The sequence below is a fragment of the Dryas octopetala genome, chromosome 1 (genome assembly GCF_963921425.1).
Source record: "Dryas octopetala chromosome 1, drDryOcto1.1, whole genome shotgun sequence".
Lineage (NCBI taxonomy): Eukaryota > Viridiplantae > Streptophyta > Magnoliopsida > Rosales > Rosaceae > Dryas > Dryas octopetala.
In genome coordinates, this window is record NC_141366.1 from 23,812,653 (window position 1) to 23,831,796 (window position 19,144).

The 19,144-nt window shown below is 36.1% G+C and overlaps 3 protein-coding genes across 4 annotated transcripts; all 3 read left to right on the forward strand.

Moving 5' to 3' along the window:
• The first annotated feature begins 1,222 nt into the window (after positions 1-1,222).
• LOC147299284 (Leucine-rich repeat protein kinase family protein) lies at positions 1,223-7,318 on the forward strand. Of its 2 annotated transcripts, none has more exons than XM_086228739.1 (4): positions 1,223-1,289; positions 1,745-2,673; positions 3,462-5,000; positions 6,575-7,318. In XM_086228739.1, exons 2-4 carry the CDS (start codon positions 1,773-1,775, stop codon positions 7,162-7,164), a joined length of 3,030 nt encoding a protein of 1,009 aa, XP_086084865.1. In that variant the 5' UTR covers positions 1,223-1,289; positions 1,745-1,772; the 3' UTR covers positions 7,165-7,318. The 2 variants fall into 2 exon arrangements, with proteins under 2 accessions (XP_086084865.1, XP_086084866.1); XM_086228740.1 differs by having other exon boundaries at positions 3,471-5,000.
• A 2,856-nt stretch (positions 7,319-10,174) lies between these two features.
• On the forward strand, positions 10,175-11,551 carry LOC147299285 (protein ANTAGONIST OF LIKE HETEROCHROMATIN PROTEIN 1-like). The gene has a single exon (XM_086230029.1). It carries the CDS (start codon positions 10,175-10,177, stop codon positions 11,549-11,551), a length of 1,377 nt encoding a protein of 458 aa, XP_086086155.1.
• Positions 11,552-14,763: 3,212 nt separating this feature from the next.
• LOC147299286 (Late embryogenesis abundant (LEA) hydroxyproline-rich glycoprotein family) lies at positions 14,764-15,812 on the forward strand. Its single transcript, XM_086256776.1, has one exon. The coding sequence runs from the start codon at positions 14,857-14,859 to the stop codon at positions 15,643-15,645; it is 789 nt and encodes a 262-aa protein (XP_086112902.1). The 5' UTR covers positions 14,764-14,856; the 3' UTR covers positions 15,646-15,812.
• Positions 15,813-19,144: the final 3,332 nt, after the last annotated feature.

A 19,144-nucleotide genomic window follows, 5' to 3' on the forward strand; every position in this document is an offset into this window, starting at 1 on the left:
TTATTTTATTCAATATTTACAAGGCTTAAATTTGAATATTTAGTCTATGAATTATAGGACTTCATCCCCTAAGTCTAAATCAAAAGCGTTAAACCTTTATAAATTTTAAATTTTTATGAATTTGAAACAGTCACAGTTACTGTTCGACAGTCACAACTGTATAGCAAACCGATGTTTGACTTAATCCAAAATGTCTTGCTCTATGTTAGTACCTAAACTACAAAAAAAAAATTAATGTTTTGCTACTTTGCTGAAAAATTATTAATATTTAATATTTAATCATAATTTTCTATTATTAATATCTAAAATTTTAAATTTTAAATAATACCTTTAAAATTATACACGTGTTATAATTTAATATAATAGTTCCATACAAAAGTTTCGCTATATGTGGCCTATTGGTGTTTTTTTTTTTTGTTTTTTGGCAATCCAACCTGTGAACTTTTGGACCAAAGTTTTTTAGAATAAATTTATTTAGACCATCTCAATTGGTAATTTGGTATCATATTTCTAACATATACCAGATTTATTTGTGTGGGTCACTCATGAGTGAGTTTAATACATAAAATGATGAGTTAAGACAGTTAATAATAATAGTGCAAACTCCAATAGGTGGATGTAGTAGGAGGGGCATGTCATTGAAGACCAAATCATGTAGCAGCAGCAGGTGAAAGAAGCATCAGCACGGGATCAGTTAAGCCAGCCAGTGATAATTCTCTCCTCCTCCTCCATAAAGCACTTGGGATCAGTACGATGCTGTCCATATTCTCAAAAAGCAGAAAATTAAACACTGAAAGTCTGAAACAAAACAAGAAAAGCTTTCTTTTATAAAAAGAGAAAAAGAAAAAAATGAAAAGAAGAAAGAAAGTGCGTGAGAGAAAGGAAGCCCAAGCCAAGTCAAAGCACCACACACCCACTGATGCACTGACCCCCAGGCCCAAGTCACATTGTGTATTCAATTGAATATTGTATTTGTAACTATAACAGCTTCCCAAAAGCGAAGGAAAGCTGTCTCTATCTGGGTTTCCTCCCAAATAATGACAAAAACACAGCACCACCTACCTACTACCCATCTCAGTTCTCTCACTCTAACTGGCTCTACTGTAGTCTCTAGTGGTTTTAGGCTGTTACCCATTCATTATCATTTGGGTTGCTTCACCTTCACTCTCTATCCCTCTATCTCTGACATTCACCATTTCTACTTCCAATGCTTACAAACGTTCATGAATTTAGCATTTCAGGAGTGAGGACGTTCACATTTACTGGGCTTCATTTACTCTTCCTTTCTGGTCTGTTTCTTTTACCCACTATTCTTAGCATTCTTGTTGTCCTTGTTGTTGTTGTTGTTATTGTAGTTCTCTTAATTATGTAGAGTTGTTCAGTCTTGGAGCTTTGTGTGTTAAGCATTATTGTATTCTTTGCTTTTTTTTTCTGACAGTGTTGAGTATAGTTTATTATTACATTTTGAGCTTGAGTTGATTTGGATTTGGGACAATGGGTTCATTATTATAGCCATTGTTGAGCTGTGGGAAACAAATTAAGTAGGCTTCTTCAATTTTGTAGTTCAAATTGTTGACGGATTTTTGTTGAATTCTCCTATTAGTTATTGTTACTTGTCTTGCTTTGCAAATTTTATACCTTTCTTTTTAGTATCCAAATAATGGCCCAGTGATTTAGATTTTCACTAAGAGTATATTTCTGTTTTCCAACTTGGTACATTATAACCCTCTGTGTTTCCCTGAAGTTTGGATGCTGGGGCTGCTGAAGGAGTAATGCAGACAATCTGTTTGATATTACTGTTGTTGGTAGTAATTGCATCAGGACAATCAGATTTGGAAGCACTCTTAGAGCTCAAGAAAGGCATTCAGAAAGACCCTTCTGGGAAAGTTCTTGTTTCATGGGATTCAAAGTCCTTGGACTCTGATGGATGCCCCCTGAATTGGTTTGGGATAATTTGTAGTAATGGCCGTGTGACATCAATTACTATAAATGATGTTGGCCTGGTTGGTGAGTTCAGTTTTTCCACCATTATTGGACTTCAAATGCTTCGCAATTTATCACTTTCAAACAGCCAGCTTACAGGGACTATCTCAAAGGTTGGATTAATTGAGTCTCTGGAATATTTAGATCTTTCACGCAATTTGTTTCATGGGCTAATACCCTCTGGCTTGGCCAACTTAAAGGGTTTGGTGCTTTTGAATCTTTCTTCAAACCAATTTGAAGGCATTTTTCCCTCTGGTCTTGGCAAACTTGAGCAGTTGAGATATATAGATTTTCAAGCTAATGGCTTTTCCGGGGATATTATGAACTTTCTATCCAAAATGGGTAGTGTGGTCCATGTTGATCTAAGCAGTAATCTGTTTTCTGGCTCACTTGATTTGGGACTTAGTAACTCCTCGTTTGTTTCTTCTATTCAATATTTGAATGTTAGCCACAATTCCTTGGTTGGAGAGCTTTTTCGGCACGATGGAATGCCATATTTTGATAGTTTGGAAATATTTGATGCTAGTTATAATCAGTTAGTGGGTCCTATACCTTCCTTCAATTTTGTAGTCTCTCTACGTATTCTTCAGCTTGGAAGCAACCAACTATCAGGTTCTCTACCAGAAGCTCTATTGCAAGAGAGCTCAATGCTCTTGTCTGAACTGGATCTTAGTCTTAACCAACTTGAAGGTATGGTGATTCGAACAGTTTTCTGCACTTCTTAGCTTTGGTGAACACTTTTTGAAGTGCCAAAATGCCCCATTTTTGTTTTATTTTGTTTCTTATTTATTTATATTTCACATTGTGTGTGAAAAAATGATAAGCTCTTGCTTGTTTGTTTGTTTGTTTTTTTCTTTTCTTTTTAAGACATGGAATTGAAATCAATCCAAGTGGAAAAAGCCAACTAACCATCCCATCAAGGAATGGCCTTTCGTTCAGTTACTTGTTTTTTCTCCAAAAAAAAAAAAAAAAGTTTTCTCACAATTTTCAGAAAAGCAATTGCATTAGGAAATTAATCTCAAATGTCATTATAATTAAAAATATGTTGGAGACCATGTTTCCATCCTTACATTAGCATCTTTACATGAATCTATGATCTGAAGTGCTTCATGAACTATCAGAAATACTGCAAACAATAATTTAAGTTTCTATCACCAACAGTAGGGTCTGGATTTTCATATTGGTCGGGGTGGGGATTAAGTTGGGAAGCTAGCAAATAGTACTTGGTGTACACGTAATTATGGGAAGACAAGCATAATAATTTATAGATTCAGCTTTAGTGTGAATGCTAAAGTGGGGAGCTGTTCATCTTTTCAGTATGTGGAATTTTTCTTTCGCATGATATTTCATGTTTTATTGACTGAAGTCACCAGTTCTTAAAAGTTTTCATTTCATCTTCAAATTTATGATTATAGTTATTTATCCCCTTTTCCCCCTCCCTTTCTGTCCTACATTTTACTAATTTACCTTAATGGCAGGCCCAGTAGGAAGCATCACCTCTGCAACTCTGAAGAAGCTTAATATATCTTCGAACAAATTGTCAGGCTCCTTACCTGCCAAGGTTGGCCACTGTGCTATCATAGATCTGAGTAATAATATGCTCACAGGAAACTTGTCCCGAATCCGGAGTTGGGGAAATTACATGGAAGTTATCCAGCTAAGTTCCAATTCCTTGACAGGAAGCTTGCCTAACCAAACATCTCAATTTTTGAGGCTAACTTCATTTAAGATATCCAACAACTCATTAGAGGGTTTTCTTCCACCAGTATTGGGTACATACCCAGAACTAAAAGTGCTTGATCTTAGCCTCAACCGGCTACAAGGTTTCCTTCTTCCAAGCTTTTTCTCTTCGACAAAATTGACTGATCTTAACTTGTCAGGCAACAATTTCTCTGGGTCGATACCTGTCCAGGAAATCTCAAGTCATCCGTCAATCGGTTCTGCTCAAAATTTGAGCCTGGTGTCTATTGATCTATCAAATAACTCATTGAGTGGTCATTTTCCTCCAGAGATCAGTAAGTTCCGTAACTTGGTATATCTCAACCTATCTAATAACAATTTTGGAGGTAGCATTCCTGAGGACCTTCCAGGTGAACTGAAAGGATTCGACGTGTCTTTCAATAATCTTTCTGGCATCATACCTGAAAACTTAAGGCATTTCCCTGATTCAGCATTCTATCCAGGGAATTCTTTGCTGATTTTTCCTCATTCCTCATCATCACCGAAAAATGTCCAAGATATGACTTCTAGAGAACACAAGCCCTTTATGACAGCTGCTATTAGAATTGCCCTCATTGCATGTTTGGTTGGTGGTGTTGCTATTGTAGCTCTTTCATGCATGATGATCTATTACAGGGCCCACTGGTATGGATGTAGAAAGAGAGGTGTTGCACAAGGAGGTTCTTCCCCTTCTCATAGATCAGCACCTGACAAAAATGTAGACTGCTCAAAATCTTCATGTGGTTTCCATCAAGATCATTCACCATCATCCCAAATGGGGTCTGCTCTTGATGCCTGTGACCCTTCACCAGAAACAGAAAAGCCCAAGAATTTGGTTCAACCTGAATCAACAATAAAAGATGAAGGGGCATCTTCTCCTATGTCTCTCTTATCATCAACAAAGCCATCACCTTCTAAAAACCAACCGCTTGAGAGTTCTGTTGTGTCCAAAATTTGTTCTCCAGACAAATTGGCTGGTGATTTACATTTATTTGATGGCTCCTTGGTGTTCACCGCAGAAGAACTGTCAAGTGCTCCAGCAGAAGCTATTGGAAGAAGTTGTCATGGAACAATGTACAAAGCTATGCTTGACACCGGTCATGTTTTGGCTGTGAAATGGTTAAGGGAGGGAATAGCAAAAGAAAGGAAAGAATTTGCAAGAGAAGTGAAGAAACTTGGAAACATCAGACATCCAAATCTAGTGTCTCTGCAAGGCTACTACTGGGGCCCAAAGGAGCATGAGAAACTGATCATATCAAATTATATCAATGCACATTCATTGGCCTTCTATCTACATGGTAAGATTCTGTTCTCTGTGTTTCCTTGTATGAATGCAAATAAGAATCTCCTGAATATTACCACCATAGAAATCTTGTTAAAAATGACCAAGCCAATGCTGGGCCCATCATTTGATCCACATAGAATATCTGAGCTCAAAGACCGATAACTTACAAGCATACTTGATATGTGTGTCTCCGTTGGTGTTGGGAAAAGTTCTCTCACAGAAATAACCAATAGCTCAGATTATTTTTGTTTTGCATAATGGTTGAAGCATTGATCTAAAAGGCTGGGAGCCTGGGACTGAAATATTGTGTCACTTGCACCCTGGATTTCACTAGAAATCATTCCTCTCCTCCACTATCTATGTGAAAATTTTTTCTTTTATCATGAAATTGATTGCTAATTTGACCTTTTGAGTTTTTTTGGCATTCTCATCATCCATGAGAGTTGTGTAGGCAACACATGCATCATCTTTTCTAAACAGACCACCTGCTTCTTGTTTTCGCCATGTGCAAGCTGTAGTAGCTAGTAACCATACAACCTGAAATTAAGGATTAGCCTAAAGGCTAAAGGTATATATAGCAGTTGGTTAAGATGGACCGTAACAGAGTAATTGAACATACATTGTTTCAAATGCAACAAGATGACAGCGACCTTAGATGTATTGTTGGCTGCACTGAAGTGATCAAGTAACTTCAAACCAGCTATTTTTCAGAATCTGCTATATTCATGTATTACTCTTGAAACAGTACAAGTAAATTATGCCAAGGTACCCCAGAGTTTAGTAACTTTGTGCTATTATTCTATAACTTTGAGATAACTTGCAATGCAAAAAATCCATTAAAATAAGCCCTCAATTAACTTTTTACAGAAATATACTTGTATTATTTGTTAGAGGATATTAAATATGTGACAATAAAGAACATTAAAACCTTTCATCAATACCGAAAATTGTTGAGGAGAGAGAGAGAGAGTAGATCCTACATTACTTAGATTTCTTTGACTGAAGTTGATGACTTTTATCTAGTGCTATATTACTTTAATTTATAATTGGTTAGCTTGCTTTATTTTTAATGAAGCCAAAACTATAGCGCTACTGATGTGTTTGTTTATTTGGGATGGTGGTTTATGCTGTGGGTGTATCAGGTGTCCCTTGATGGGAAATTGTTTCAGAATGTCTTGTGTGGTTGTAGTTTTTGTGTTACTGAACGAATTGGAGTTTAGGAGACCAGTTCAATCTTTGATTAAAAGTTCAGTTTCCTTTTTCTGCTCTGTTTCTTTACTGTTAATGAATTAATGAATTGTTAAAGTTTTTGCAAGACAAGAAAACTTGTGATAAAATATGATCCTTGAGCTTTTGCAAGTGAACAGCTGCTGTTGGCACTTTGAAATGCACAAAACAGGTTCAAAAGAGTTTGTACCATCTAGTTGGTCCCTGCCACTTTCCCATAATAAATCCATCACTTTAACTGAACAATTTATGGATGACAGGGAGAACACCCTTCTAATATTTTGTATATGCTTTTATTATCTTTTCTAATTTTATCCTTGCATCTAACATGAGTTTGTTAAATCTTTCTGTCTTATGAAGAGGCTGAGCCAAGAAAACTCTCACCCTTGTCTCTTGAGCAAAGGCTAAGGATTTCTGTAGATGTGGCTCGATGTCTGAACTACCTACATAATGAGAAGGCAATTCCCCATGGCAACCTCAAATCCACAAATATTTTATTAGAAACTCCTAGTCTGAATGCACTCCTTACAGATTACAGTCTCCACCGAATACTGACTACGGCTGGCACTACTGAGCAAGTCCTGAATGCAGGTGCCCTTGGATATCGTCCCCCTGAGTTTGCTAGCTCAAGTAAACCCTGCCCATCATTGAAGAGTGATGTTTATGCATTTGGGGTGATCTTGTTGGAGCTCCTGACGGGTAAGAGTTCTGGGGAGATTGTTTCTGGCATACCCGGTGTGGTTGATCTGACAGACTGGGTGAGATTATTGGCAGAAGAAAACCGTGCTTTTGAATGCCTCGACAGACTGATTCTTGAAAAACACAATGCCAAGCACTCGACTGGAGTTCTTGATGGTATGCTGCAGGTAGCTCTAAGATGTATCCTTCCAGCATCTGAGAGACCAGACATTAAAACTGTGTTTGAAGACATTTCAAGAATAGTTTCCTAAAGGGCACCCCAGGAAGAACAAATGTTCAACTGTAGTCTTTGGCATTAACACCACACCTACATTCTTTTCTTTTTTTTAGCCTTATTTTGTTTTGAAATTTTTTCTGTAATTGTCTAATTGTATTTGTGAATTGGTCCTGTAATGACAAAGCTAAACATGCAGTGTTACAGTTTAGAGGAAAATAAGTTATTTGTTGATGGGTGGGGTTAATCATTTCTATAAACCCTATTCTGTGATATGATTTCATACAGGAATCATGTGGTGTTAATTTATGAAGGAAATCTTTGTTGTGGATTTTCATTTTTTAATAGCTAGGTCTTTCCAGAACTCCTTCAGTAGTGCTTCTTCCTTAATAACCTCCTTTGAACCCATATAGGCCTGACTTGAAGCCCAGCCCTTTGGCTTCACAAAAACTAATAAACTATAAAGTCTGCTAAGAAGGATGACATGGTGTAGTGCATATCTACTTTTGTCACCTACCAGGCCTTCACCAGTGATGATATTGAGCTTGAGAGTGAGAGTGGGAGGAAACTCTCATTTTCTCTACAGTGGGCCGGATGTGTGAGAGTGAGGGTGAGTGAGAGTTTGAGCTGAGGGCGAGGGGATGATCTGGCTGAGAGTGAGAGTGTGTGAGTTTTTTATTCAAGTGGGCCCCACCGAAGTTGAAAAGACCATGAAGGGCTTCAGCAGAAATCAAAAAGTGCTGGGCTGGTCCGGAATTATAAAAGAAGGCAGGGGCAATTTGGTACTTGCGGAGGGAGGGAATAAAGTGGCAGCAGCTGTCTGCCACTGTTCACCGCAGCAGCTGTCTGCCACTCGCCGGGACGCGCGCCTGCTGCTCACGATCGGCCAGGATCGTCCGCCCGTTGCTGATCAACGGTCCACAATTAAAGCCGGTTTCAATTTTAAAAAAAAAAAAATGTAACCCAGCCACACGTGGCAGCGTTTGGAGGCTCTGATTAATGTATCCGTTGGAGATCAACGGCTACAATTAATTGACCGTTATAATGCAATTAAAAATACAAAAAAATTACAAAAAAAATTTGAAAAAATATTTAAAAATTCTGAAAAATTTATAACGGTTATTTCATCATTTTTCCTATAAATTGAGCATTCACACTTCATTTTTTCACACATCTATCTATCCAATTCATTCATTTTATCAATCTATTCAAATCACCTCACTTTTCCTAGAAAATTCTTTTTTTCCAATCATGAAAAATGCAAAGAGAAAGAATTGGTCCAATGAAGAAGAGGTAGCGCTTGTTGAAGCTTGGATGGAAAATTGGGAAGATTGTGAAATCGGATCCAATCAAAGAAACATAGAATTTTGGAATAAAGTGTACGATCAATTTATTCGGAAATATCCTCTCGCCGTGAGGAATGGGCGACAAATTGGGGCGGTCATGGCTCACTTCAAGATAATAGGGCAAGCCACCTCGAAATATCATAAATGTATCTTGGTGGCCGAACGATCACGCACTAGCGGGCAAAATCAAATTGATACGGTGAGTTTTGCTGATTAAACTCAAATATTTTTGTTAATTAAATTCACATATTTATGTTTGATTAATATGTGTGTACTCTATTTTAAATTGTGTATACTTTATTTTTGCTAGTTAAACTCAAATATTTTTATTAATTAAATTCACATATTTATGTTTGATTAATATGTGTGTACTCTATTTTAAATTGTGTATACTTTATTTTTGCTAGTTAAACTCAAATATTTTTGTTAATTAAATTCACATATTTATGTTTGATTAATATGTGTGTACTCTATTTTAAATTGTGTATACTTTATTTTTGCTAGTTAAACTCAAATATTTTTATTAATTAAATTCACATATTTATGTTTGATTAATATGTGTGTACCCTATTTTAAATTGTGTATACTTTTATTTTTGCTAGTTAAACTCAAATATTTTTGTTAATTAAATTCATATATTTATGTTTGATCAATATGTGTGTACTATATTTCAAATTGTGTATACTTGATTTTTGCTAGTTAAACTCAAATATTTGTGATAATTGGGTTTAGGTGAGCTTTGCCAACGCACGATACCAAGCAACAAACTCGAGAAACCGTCCTTTTGCTTGGCACCATTGTTTTGCTAAGATGCAACACTTTGTGAAGTGGCAACATGCACAAACCGACACCCCCACTGATGCCGATACCGAAGCTGAAGCGGTTCAATTGAGCGCGGATGAGGATGCCCCGGCCTTTCAACCACTTAGCGGTAGTCGCTCGAGGCCACCTGGCAGAAACAACTCCAAGAGGGCCAAACAAGTTGATACTAATGATGATGACCTTGCCGATAGTATTAGGTTTCTTTGCCAAGGGCAGAAGGACATAGCTGCTTCACGCGACCGATTGATCAAAGAGCACACCGATTTCAAACAAAAGCAGCAAGATTATGAGGTCATGGGCAAGGACCTCACCAACATGCACGGAGAACAACGAGCGTTTTGGGAGGCACGACAGCGTGAAATTTTGGCGAGGTGGAATGCAAGTGCTGCTAACGAGGCCAATCAGGGCACGTCAAGCTCGGGAGGGTACTTCCCCAACACTGACTTTTCACAATATGACTGATGTATCATTGTTTTTCCAGCTATTTCTGTCGTGTACTTTATGTATGCATTTTATTATGAATTAAAATAAAATACCCTATTATTAAATATGTCTCGGATTCTTTTACTTTTCCAAGATGATAAGATAGTCTGTTATGACTGATGATAAGATTCTGATTCGTTTAACTTTCCAAGATGATAAGATTCTGATTCGTTTAACTTTCCAAGATGATAAGATAGTCTATTATGACTGATGATAAGATTCTGATTCGTTTAACTTTCCAAGATGATAAGATTCTGATTCGTTTAATTTTCCAAGATGATAAGATTTTGATTCGTTTACATTATCACACTTAGTCTATAAATTTCACCATGTCGTGCCTTCACCAATTCATCCTGCTTAGTAATTGCAGAAAATTCGTTTACACTCTGCTTCAGGATGTCTACCCCCCGTGATTATGATTCAGATGAAGAGATGTTTCAGGCACAACTAGACATGTACGATGACCAGCTCACAAATATCACGGCGTGTGCCATGGCTGCTTACCGACGACATACACAACGAAGTGAAAGAAGGCCAATACATGGAGGCACATCCCAACCACGACGATATATCCCTCGAGACCGACAACTAGGCCATGGTCTTATTATGAGCAACTATTTCGACCTTGGAGCAAGATATACTGAAGAGATGTTCCGACGACGCTATCGGATGAAGAAATCATTGTTCTTAAAGATGATGCAAGATGTGTGCAACAAAGATGTCTACTTCCAACAAAGACAAGACGCTGCTGGAAGATGGGGCTGCACGCCAGAGCAAAAGCTGACTTCGGTCATGAGAATGCTCTCCGCTGGGTACTCGGCTGATGCCCCAGACAAGGGCTTCCAAATTGCCCAAACCACAGTGCTGGAGTCATTCAAGAAGTTCATAAGAGTTATTCCGGAGGTGTACGGAGCGGAATACCTCCGCACACCAACAGTGGCTGATCTCCAACGGCTATTGCGTAAGGCTAAAAAAAGAGGATTCCCAGGTATGCTAGGGAGTCTAGATTGCATGCATTGGGAATGGAAAAATTGCCCAGTAGGACAACAAGGGGCATATCAAGGCCATTATCACACCCCAACTGTGATATTAGAGGACGTTGCCGGATACGACACTTGGATTTGGCATGCCAATTTTGGTTTTCCAGGGAGCAACAATGACATCAACGTATTGGATGGCTCACACCTTTTTGATGATGAGGAGCAGATACGAAACCATCGGATCAAGTATAAGGTTAATGGCAATGACTACACAATGGGGTATTATCTAGTGGACCGGATCTATCCCAAATGGGCCACGCTTATACAAATAATAACGAATCCGGTAGGAGAGGCAAGTCAGCTATTTGCAAGATATCAAGAGTCCTATCGTAAAGATATCGAGAGAGCGTTCGGGATTCTGAGGGCTAGATGGGAGATTCTAAAAAAACCCGCCAGAGGATGGAAAGCCAATGATCTGGGCTATATTATGAAGACATGCATAATTTTGCACAACATGATCATTGAGGACGAGCGTCCAGAGAACGAGGACGATGAATCGGACGATGACATTGACCACGTTCAGGAAAGAATCTCCCGGGCTGTGGCACGGTATGACACTGAACCATATGATGGAGGCCAAAGTTATCAGCCAATTCTTTTAGAGCAACGGCTTTCCCGGGTTAGGTTGATACGGTCAACAACACTCCACCAGCAACTGAAGAATGATTTGGTCCAGCACCTTTGGACGCGAGAAGGAAGTCGTGGCCAAGCACGACGCCAACGCCGGCGATGAACGCCGAAATGTTGAAGATGTCTCCAATACCATTGTGTGTTTGTTTGTGTTTGTTTTTGTGGCTGTCGTTTTGTGTTTGTTTGTGTTTGTTTTTTGTTTTATTTGTTTATGTTTATTTGTGTTTGTCTTAAATTTTCTTGTTTTATGTTGGTGAAATGAAATAAAGGTATTGTTTTCTTGTTTTATGTTGGTGAAATGAAATAAAGGTATTGGTGGAGACAAAATATAGAATTTATATTTTAGGTAATAAAATTATAAATCCAAATATATTCAATATTGACCTTATATTAAATATCTCTTTAAAATAAAACTAATGGTATAATTTTTATAAATATTTAAGCTATAAATTATAACTTAACTATAACTTAATCTAACTTAGGCTTAATTTAATTATATACAATTACATTACTCTCAGCTCTTACTCTCAGCACCACTGTAGCTTCAGCACATATCACTCTCACTCTGAGGACAAAAAATCATTTTTCAGGCCAAAAAATCACTTTTCAGGCTATGTCTTACTCTCACCACTGTGGATGGCCCCACAACACCTCCAGGATTTTTCTTGGTCCAAGCACCTTGATTATGACCAAAATATATTTATACCTTATATTTTTATAGTTAGTTTTAAATTTTGAATTTTGATTTATTTGTCTTTTACATTAATAATATCATTTTTTTATTATAAAGATTTTTTTTCTCAAAAGAAATATTGAAACCCTGCATGCCTGATACTAGAGTCTCCCTGTTTAACAACGGGACGAAAATGGTAATGGCAAACCTGACCCAGCCCATTTTTCCCCAAAACGTCTTAATTCAATTCCTCTATATCGTTTAATCTTGTAGAAAAATAAATTAATGAAATTAAAACAACATAAAATGATAGAAATACCACTTCATTCCGGCTATTTAGAGTTCAGGCCAATTTAGGTACGACCGTTCGAATAGAGCGTCGAGCTAGTGTATAATTTTTGTGTGTCGAGTGCTCGAACTTAGTTTATCAGCTTTTATAATAGGATTTAACTTTGAAATTTTGAGTAGAGTTAAAACCCTAACACAACACCTTCACAAAAAACTATTCTACACTCTAAAATCCCATCGGCTTATATTCTCAAAAACAGACGGAGGAAGTAACACTAAGCGTTACAAAAAACAATTACATGTTTTCACATACTTTCATCGAGCTCTCGACATCATTACCGAGTGCTTAATGCACACGTTTCGTACCTGAACGGCTTCGATTTAGAGTTAATGATTTGAAGTTTATTGTATACGAATGAAATTGGAAGTCATAATTAAGTAACTACATCATTGAAAATTATTTTTTATTTTTGTCTAAAATAATATTGCAGAATTAGATGAAGATGATTCTAGTGTAATTTGGAGAGAGACGCAGTGGAGTGTCCGAATAGAGAAGCGTGTAGTGCCAACTGTCATTTACCCAATTACGTTTTCATACTCATTGCTCAATACACACTGCAGTCCCCGCACGCACTCAAAAATTCAAAATCAGATTACGACGACAAACATAAAGACGAGCAGAACACGCAGTCGCAGCATATATCATGCCATGGCCCACAACTTATTTAAGACTCATTCTCATTGCTCTCGCTCTCTCCCTATTTCTTGACATCAAAGAATGAACTGTACCCAACCCAACCCAACCCAACCTAACCCAACCCAATCCTATTTAGTATTTACTGAGTCAGTCTAATGAATCGTTCACACTTTCTCCTTCCTTCTCATTGCCAACTGAGGCAGACCCATTCCCACATATAAACTCCGTCAACTACTTAATCCATATATAAATTAATTAATTAATAATTAAACTATAACATACACACACGCATAAATATATATAGTCTACCATTTTCACAAAGTTTCGATCTTCTCACATATGTTCAACAAAACCAGCTACCTCTCTCTGCTCTCCTACAATCTCTAGCTCTTTGGGTTTCAGGTACTTCAATTTCCAGCTTATTGGTCTTAAATTCTTAATGGAAAATGGTTCTTGTTTCCTCATGCCATAATATATTTTAACTTTTTAAGAATGCATGCATATATTGCTTAATTTGTTAGTTTTCTTAATTAATTTATAAATGGAATCATCCAAATCACATTTCAATGATTTCATGACTTTCACTTACTACTTTTTAGAACAGCAAACCTCACATTTGTCGTTCATTCTTGGCTTTTCTGCGATGTTTGTCATCCCCATGCTCTTCATTCAAGAATTAAAATTAAAAAAAATAAAAATTAATTTGATGTTCTTTTTGGGGAGAAAATTAAGGCCGAGATTCTCCCACAAACTTCATTTACAACGTGCACCCCACTATTTCTTTAACTATTCTATGTGGACACTCTTTCCCCTGTAATGATTTTTTTAATTTCTTTTTATATTTTTAAATTTTTTCCTCACTCCAATTAAAGATTCTAAAGAATGTCATCCCCAATTTTTATTTTATTTAGATCATAAAAGTTGTTGGTTCCGTAGATTCTGCAGGCTGGGTGGGTTTTAAACAACAATAGTGATTGACTGATAGCCTCGGAAATGAATTATCTGTTGTACTGTTTATTATTTGTTTCAATCTTAGTTATGAATTGTATATCAATTCATATGTAATTTTATCCGCATTTAAAAACGTTATGAATCGAATCATTCTTTTGTTTGTATATTTTTGAATTTATAATATACCGCTAAAATTAAAGTTAATCAAAAACCAATATATAAGAAATAAGTAAAGGATTCGCATCCAATAAATTTATTAAATTTTCTCATCAAATTTATTCATAAATTATTTTTACATGTTAAAAAGAAAAGAGACTTAGAGTTGTCTATATTAACATAAATAAAACATTATTATATTATTTAGTAAATAAAATTTAATAAATGAATTTGACAGATATAGCAATACTCTCAAATTAAATATTTAACTACAAACAGTACTACAATTACTGAAATTTTGCTTTCCCATACCAATTTTGATTTTCTAGATTTTTAGACTATATCATGTATTTATTGTGAAGATTGCTAATTACCAAAAAGATTGGCAATTACCCAAAAAACAAATTGCTAACTACCAAATCATTATATACAGTGAGCTAGCGTAAAGATTTCAATTACAAAAAATATTATTTCCTGAAATTCCATATATACCCTTCCCGTACGCGGTTTCATTGACTATAAAAGCCAAAACCCCAAAGACTCTAACACTCTCTCTCTCTCTTTCTTCTGCTCGATTTCTCAGACAAAGCTCAAGCTCTGCCGACTTGTCTCAGTCTCTCACTTTCCACTGAGTCACTCCACCATGGCCGACCGAGTTCACCCGCGTGACTCGCCCCCATCCGACTCATCCGACTCGCCCCGAAAACCCTCCCCTCCGGACTCTGAAAAACCGGTTCCTCCGCCGGGAACCTACGTCATCCAGATCCCCAAGGATCAAGTCTACCGCGTGCCGCCGCCTGAGAACGCCCGCCGCTACCAGACCTACACTCGCCGGAAGCCTCGCCGGAGATCCTGCCGGTGCTGTCTCTGCTGGCTCCTCGGCGTCGTCGCCGTCCTCCTCATCCTCTCCGGCGTCTCTGCCCTCGTCTTCTACCTCGTGGTCCGCCCTGAGTCCCCCAACTACTCTGTCCAGAGCATCGCATTCAAAGGCCTCAACGTCTCGTCGTCGTCCTTGTTCACCGTCTCGCCGGAGATCGACGTGTCCGTACGGGCCGAAAACCCTAACAGGAAGATCGGGATCTACTACGAGAGAGAGAGCTCGGCGGAGGTCTTTTACACCGACATAAAGCTATGCGACGGCGTTTTGCCCGCGTTTTACCAGCCGACGGAAAACGTGACGGAGTTTCGGACGGCGTTAACGGGGTCCGGGATCGAGTTGACGAGCGCGGTGCACAAGGGGTTAGTGGAGGCGCAGAAACAAGGGAATGTACCGTTGAAGTTGAAGCTGAGGGCGCCCGTTAGAATTAAAGTGGGGCCCATCAAGACTTGGACGATCACCGTTAAAGTTGGCTGTGATGTAACGGTGGATAAGTTAACGGCGGATGCCAAGATTGTGTCCAAGGACTGTGATTACAGTGTGGATCCTTGGTAGAACATCAAGGAAAATGAGGATTTGTTTATTGCATTAAATTGTTATAGAATTAGACAATTATGATTTAATTCTTACTGTGATTTAAACTTTTTTATTTTCTTATAGCTTTTGTTATACAGATTATATTTTAATATTTAGACACAGAAATTGCAGTCTCTATTCGTTGATGGTTGTTTTTTTTATTATTATTTTTTTTTGTTTAAGGGGGACCATTCTATTCTTTATTAACAATATGTATGTTATTCTTCATTTTATTTTATCTTTTCTTTTTGACGCAATGTTTTGTTGTTATTACTTATTAGACCGAGTACAACACTACTTTCCGAATTTTTTTTTTTTAAAGATGATGAGGAAAAAAGTCTATTGTGCGGGCTTAGTTGTCTACTTAATATTAATTTTTAATTTAATTTGTTTGGACTATGAAAGTTAGCTTTAGTATTCGACCAAAAAAAAAAAGCTTTAGTATTAGGTCGGTCCTATATTTTTCAAAGATAATTGTGTTTCTAAGTTGAGGTGGGTGGTGTAACGAGTCTATATTAAGTTAGCGTTAAAATTAAGGATCAGTTTAGTATTGCTGTGAGGAAAAATAGCTGTGAAGTAAAATAGCTGTGACGTAAAATCAGCGGTAAAATAAAACAGTTTAGTGTTTGGTAAACTATGTTTTTAAAAGTGTTGTGAGTGCAAAAAATAGTATCAAAGCATTTGATAAATGTTAATGTAAAAGTGTTGTTGTTGTGTATAATTATTAAGGTGGACATGATGCTAAAAATGTTTTTCACTTATTTATTTGGTAAAAATAAAATGTTTTTTTTACTTGTTTTTTGAAATTTTTGACTACAAATTTGTATTAGCATTAATTTTTATATGAACAAAATTATTAAATAAGTATTCCTATTATGTTTTTTAGGTATATTATAATTTTGATCGTACAAATAAAATATTATAAATAATGATCACAATATCAAATATAACTAACAATGGACATATTTTTTAATTTAAAATAAATAAATAAAAATTATAGAAGTTTAAATAGGGATAAGAGGGATAAGAGATGTGATTTTAAAAAATCAATGAGGGTGTTATAGGTAAAATAAAATATTAATTGTTGCTGTGATTCACAGCAATTTTCAAAACAATGTAGAAACCTATTTTCTATTTTTGCTGTGGGAAGTTGAGAATTGTGAGGAAAAACAGTTTTTAATTTTTTTACCAAACACCAAAACTACTGTAGATGATTGAGAATTGTTATCCAAAGCAACTTTTGGGTCCTCCACCGCAATTCTAAACGGGGCCTAAGTCTTTTCGATGTTACAGAAAAATATAAAGATGATTTTATTTCATTAGGCCCTACCCAATGGGCCGGAAAGCTAATACACAAGCCCAATTTTAAGTATCAAACTCAACACAATGGGCCAGAATGTTCATATCCATTTTTGCCTGATCCCCAAAACACAAACTCAATATTTTGTTTTTTGATACCCAAATGCAGTTGATACTCAAACAAGGCTGGCCCACCCATGTGCTTGGAGAGAGAAACGGGTTTATGAACAAAATTTGATGCAAAATTTTAGCACTTAGATTCGACTCTCATCACCATTGTAGCAACAATAATTATAGCACTCACTTTCAGCACTATTTGATGTCCAAAAATAAGTTTGGCACTTAAAAAATGAGTCTCATCATTGGAGAAAAGCCTTATGGGTGCCAAAAACCCTAGCTTAGTAGCTTTCGCTCAATACTAGGGTTGCCCATCGATTGGTTTGGTTTGGTATTGGGGCTTACCAAAACCAAAATCAAAAATTTTGGTACTTTTTCTATTTTGGCATTTTGTTCGATTTTGATAATTTTGGTATTTAATACGTATGATTTATTTTTGATATATCTTCGATTCATTTTTTGTTTAATTATAATAATACTATTATATAATACTGATATAAATTGCAATTTAATTAAATATGATGCATAACATATAATGTTTGATAGATATATATTTGCACAAGTAGTATTGGTAGTTTAGTATAATAGTGGTATTAATAGCAATAATATTAATATTAGTATCTAAAACAATATATACTAGCAAAAGTAGTTTAATAATATATATTGATATCTATTATATTAATTTCAGTTAATTATAAAAAAGTCTACTTGTAGAGCCCTTTGTACAAAAAAACCCACCTAAAAATTTGAATGACAAATAAGTCCACTTTGTACAAACAAGTCTACTTTTTTTTTTTTTTTTTACAAATAAGTCCACGTTATGTTTTTTTCCATGATTTATTTTATTAATAAAAAACTAAGTAAATTGTCACAATAACAATGATTGCTACTACCAAACATAATTAATTAATAATGTATTTTTACAATTTAAATAGTCACTGTTCCACAGTAATAATGATTGCTACTACTAAACAGTAGCAATTAATAGTGTATTTTTCAATTTAAATAGTTACTGTTAGACATTGACAATTTTCAAGTAACGCTACTACAGTAGTACCTGATTTTTTAAAAGTGGGCCGGCTGAGAATTGGGCTTCCGTATTTGGGTTTTTTAAAAACTACTTTTGTCCAAATGGGCTTATTAAAAAAAACCCTATTAATTTAGTATGTATATATACCCATAAATATGAAAACTATGTATGATATATATATATATATATATGCAATACTTACCTAACAATGAAGTTCTTATTTCCCTAAAAATGATAACTTTTACTTTATTAGAGAATGGCTATATATCTTATAACCTACACTTTTGATAATATTAAAAATTTAAAATGATAACATTATATATTTATATTTTCTTATAGTTGTTTATAATATATATTAGTGGTTTAGTATTTATGGTACTACTAACATAATAATACTATATAAGCATATATATAATTAAATTTCGATAATGCATGGTTTCGGTAATAATCCGTTTGGTTTCTTTCGGTAACAATTTTCAGCAATCGGTTGATTTACCAACTTTTTTCGGTTTCAGATTTCAATTTGTGAAAATCAGTTTACCAAACCAAAAAAAATTTTGTTGGTAGTCGGTTAGTTCAGTAAAAACCAAGCCAATGGGTAGCCCTACTCAATACTCTTCAAATCCCTTCACATAAAAAAAAAAAAACTGTATGTGTTGCCCACCTTTATATGATGGGATACACATATATCTTGTAAGAGGAAAATTACATGCATATGACTGTTACATACAAAAATTTCTCACATGGCCGAACTCATAGGCTGGCTCGTGCCTATGTTGTGGGTTGTGTTAGGCCTCTCTATACGTCAATGTGGACTGTCTACTGTTTGCCATACCTTGCACCATGTTGGGCCTGACTCTTTATCTAGCCCATGTTATATTACTTGTATCCTTTTATTCGAAACTCATATGAGTCTTGCCCTGGAAATAGCCCAATAGGACTACAAAATAGAAAATAGTGGTGTCTGACATGCTAGATTCCATTCCCAATCATCTGCCATGTCATTGCTCTTTGCCTTATTAGAGCATCTCC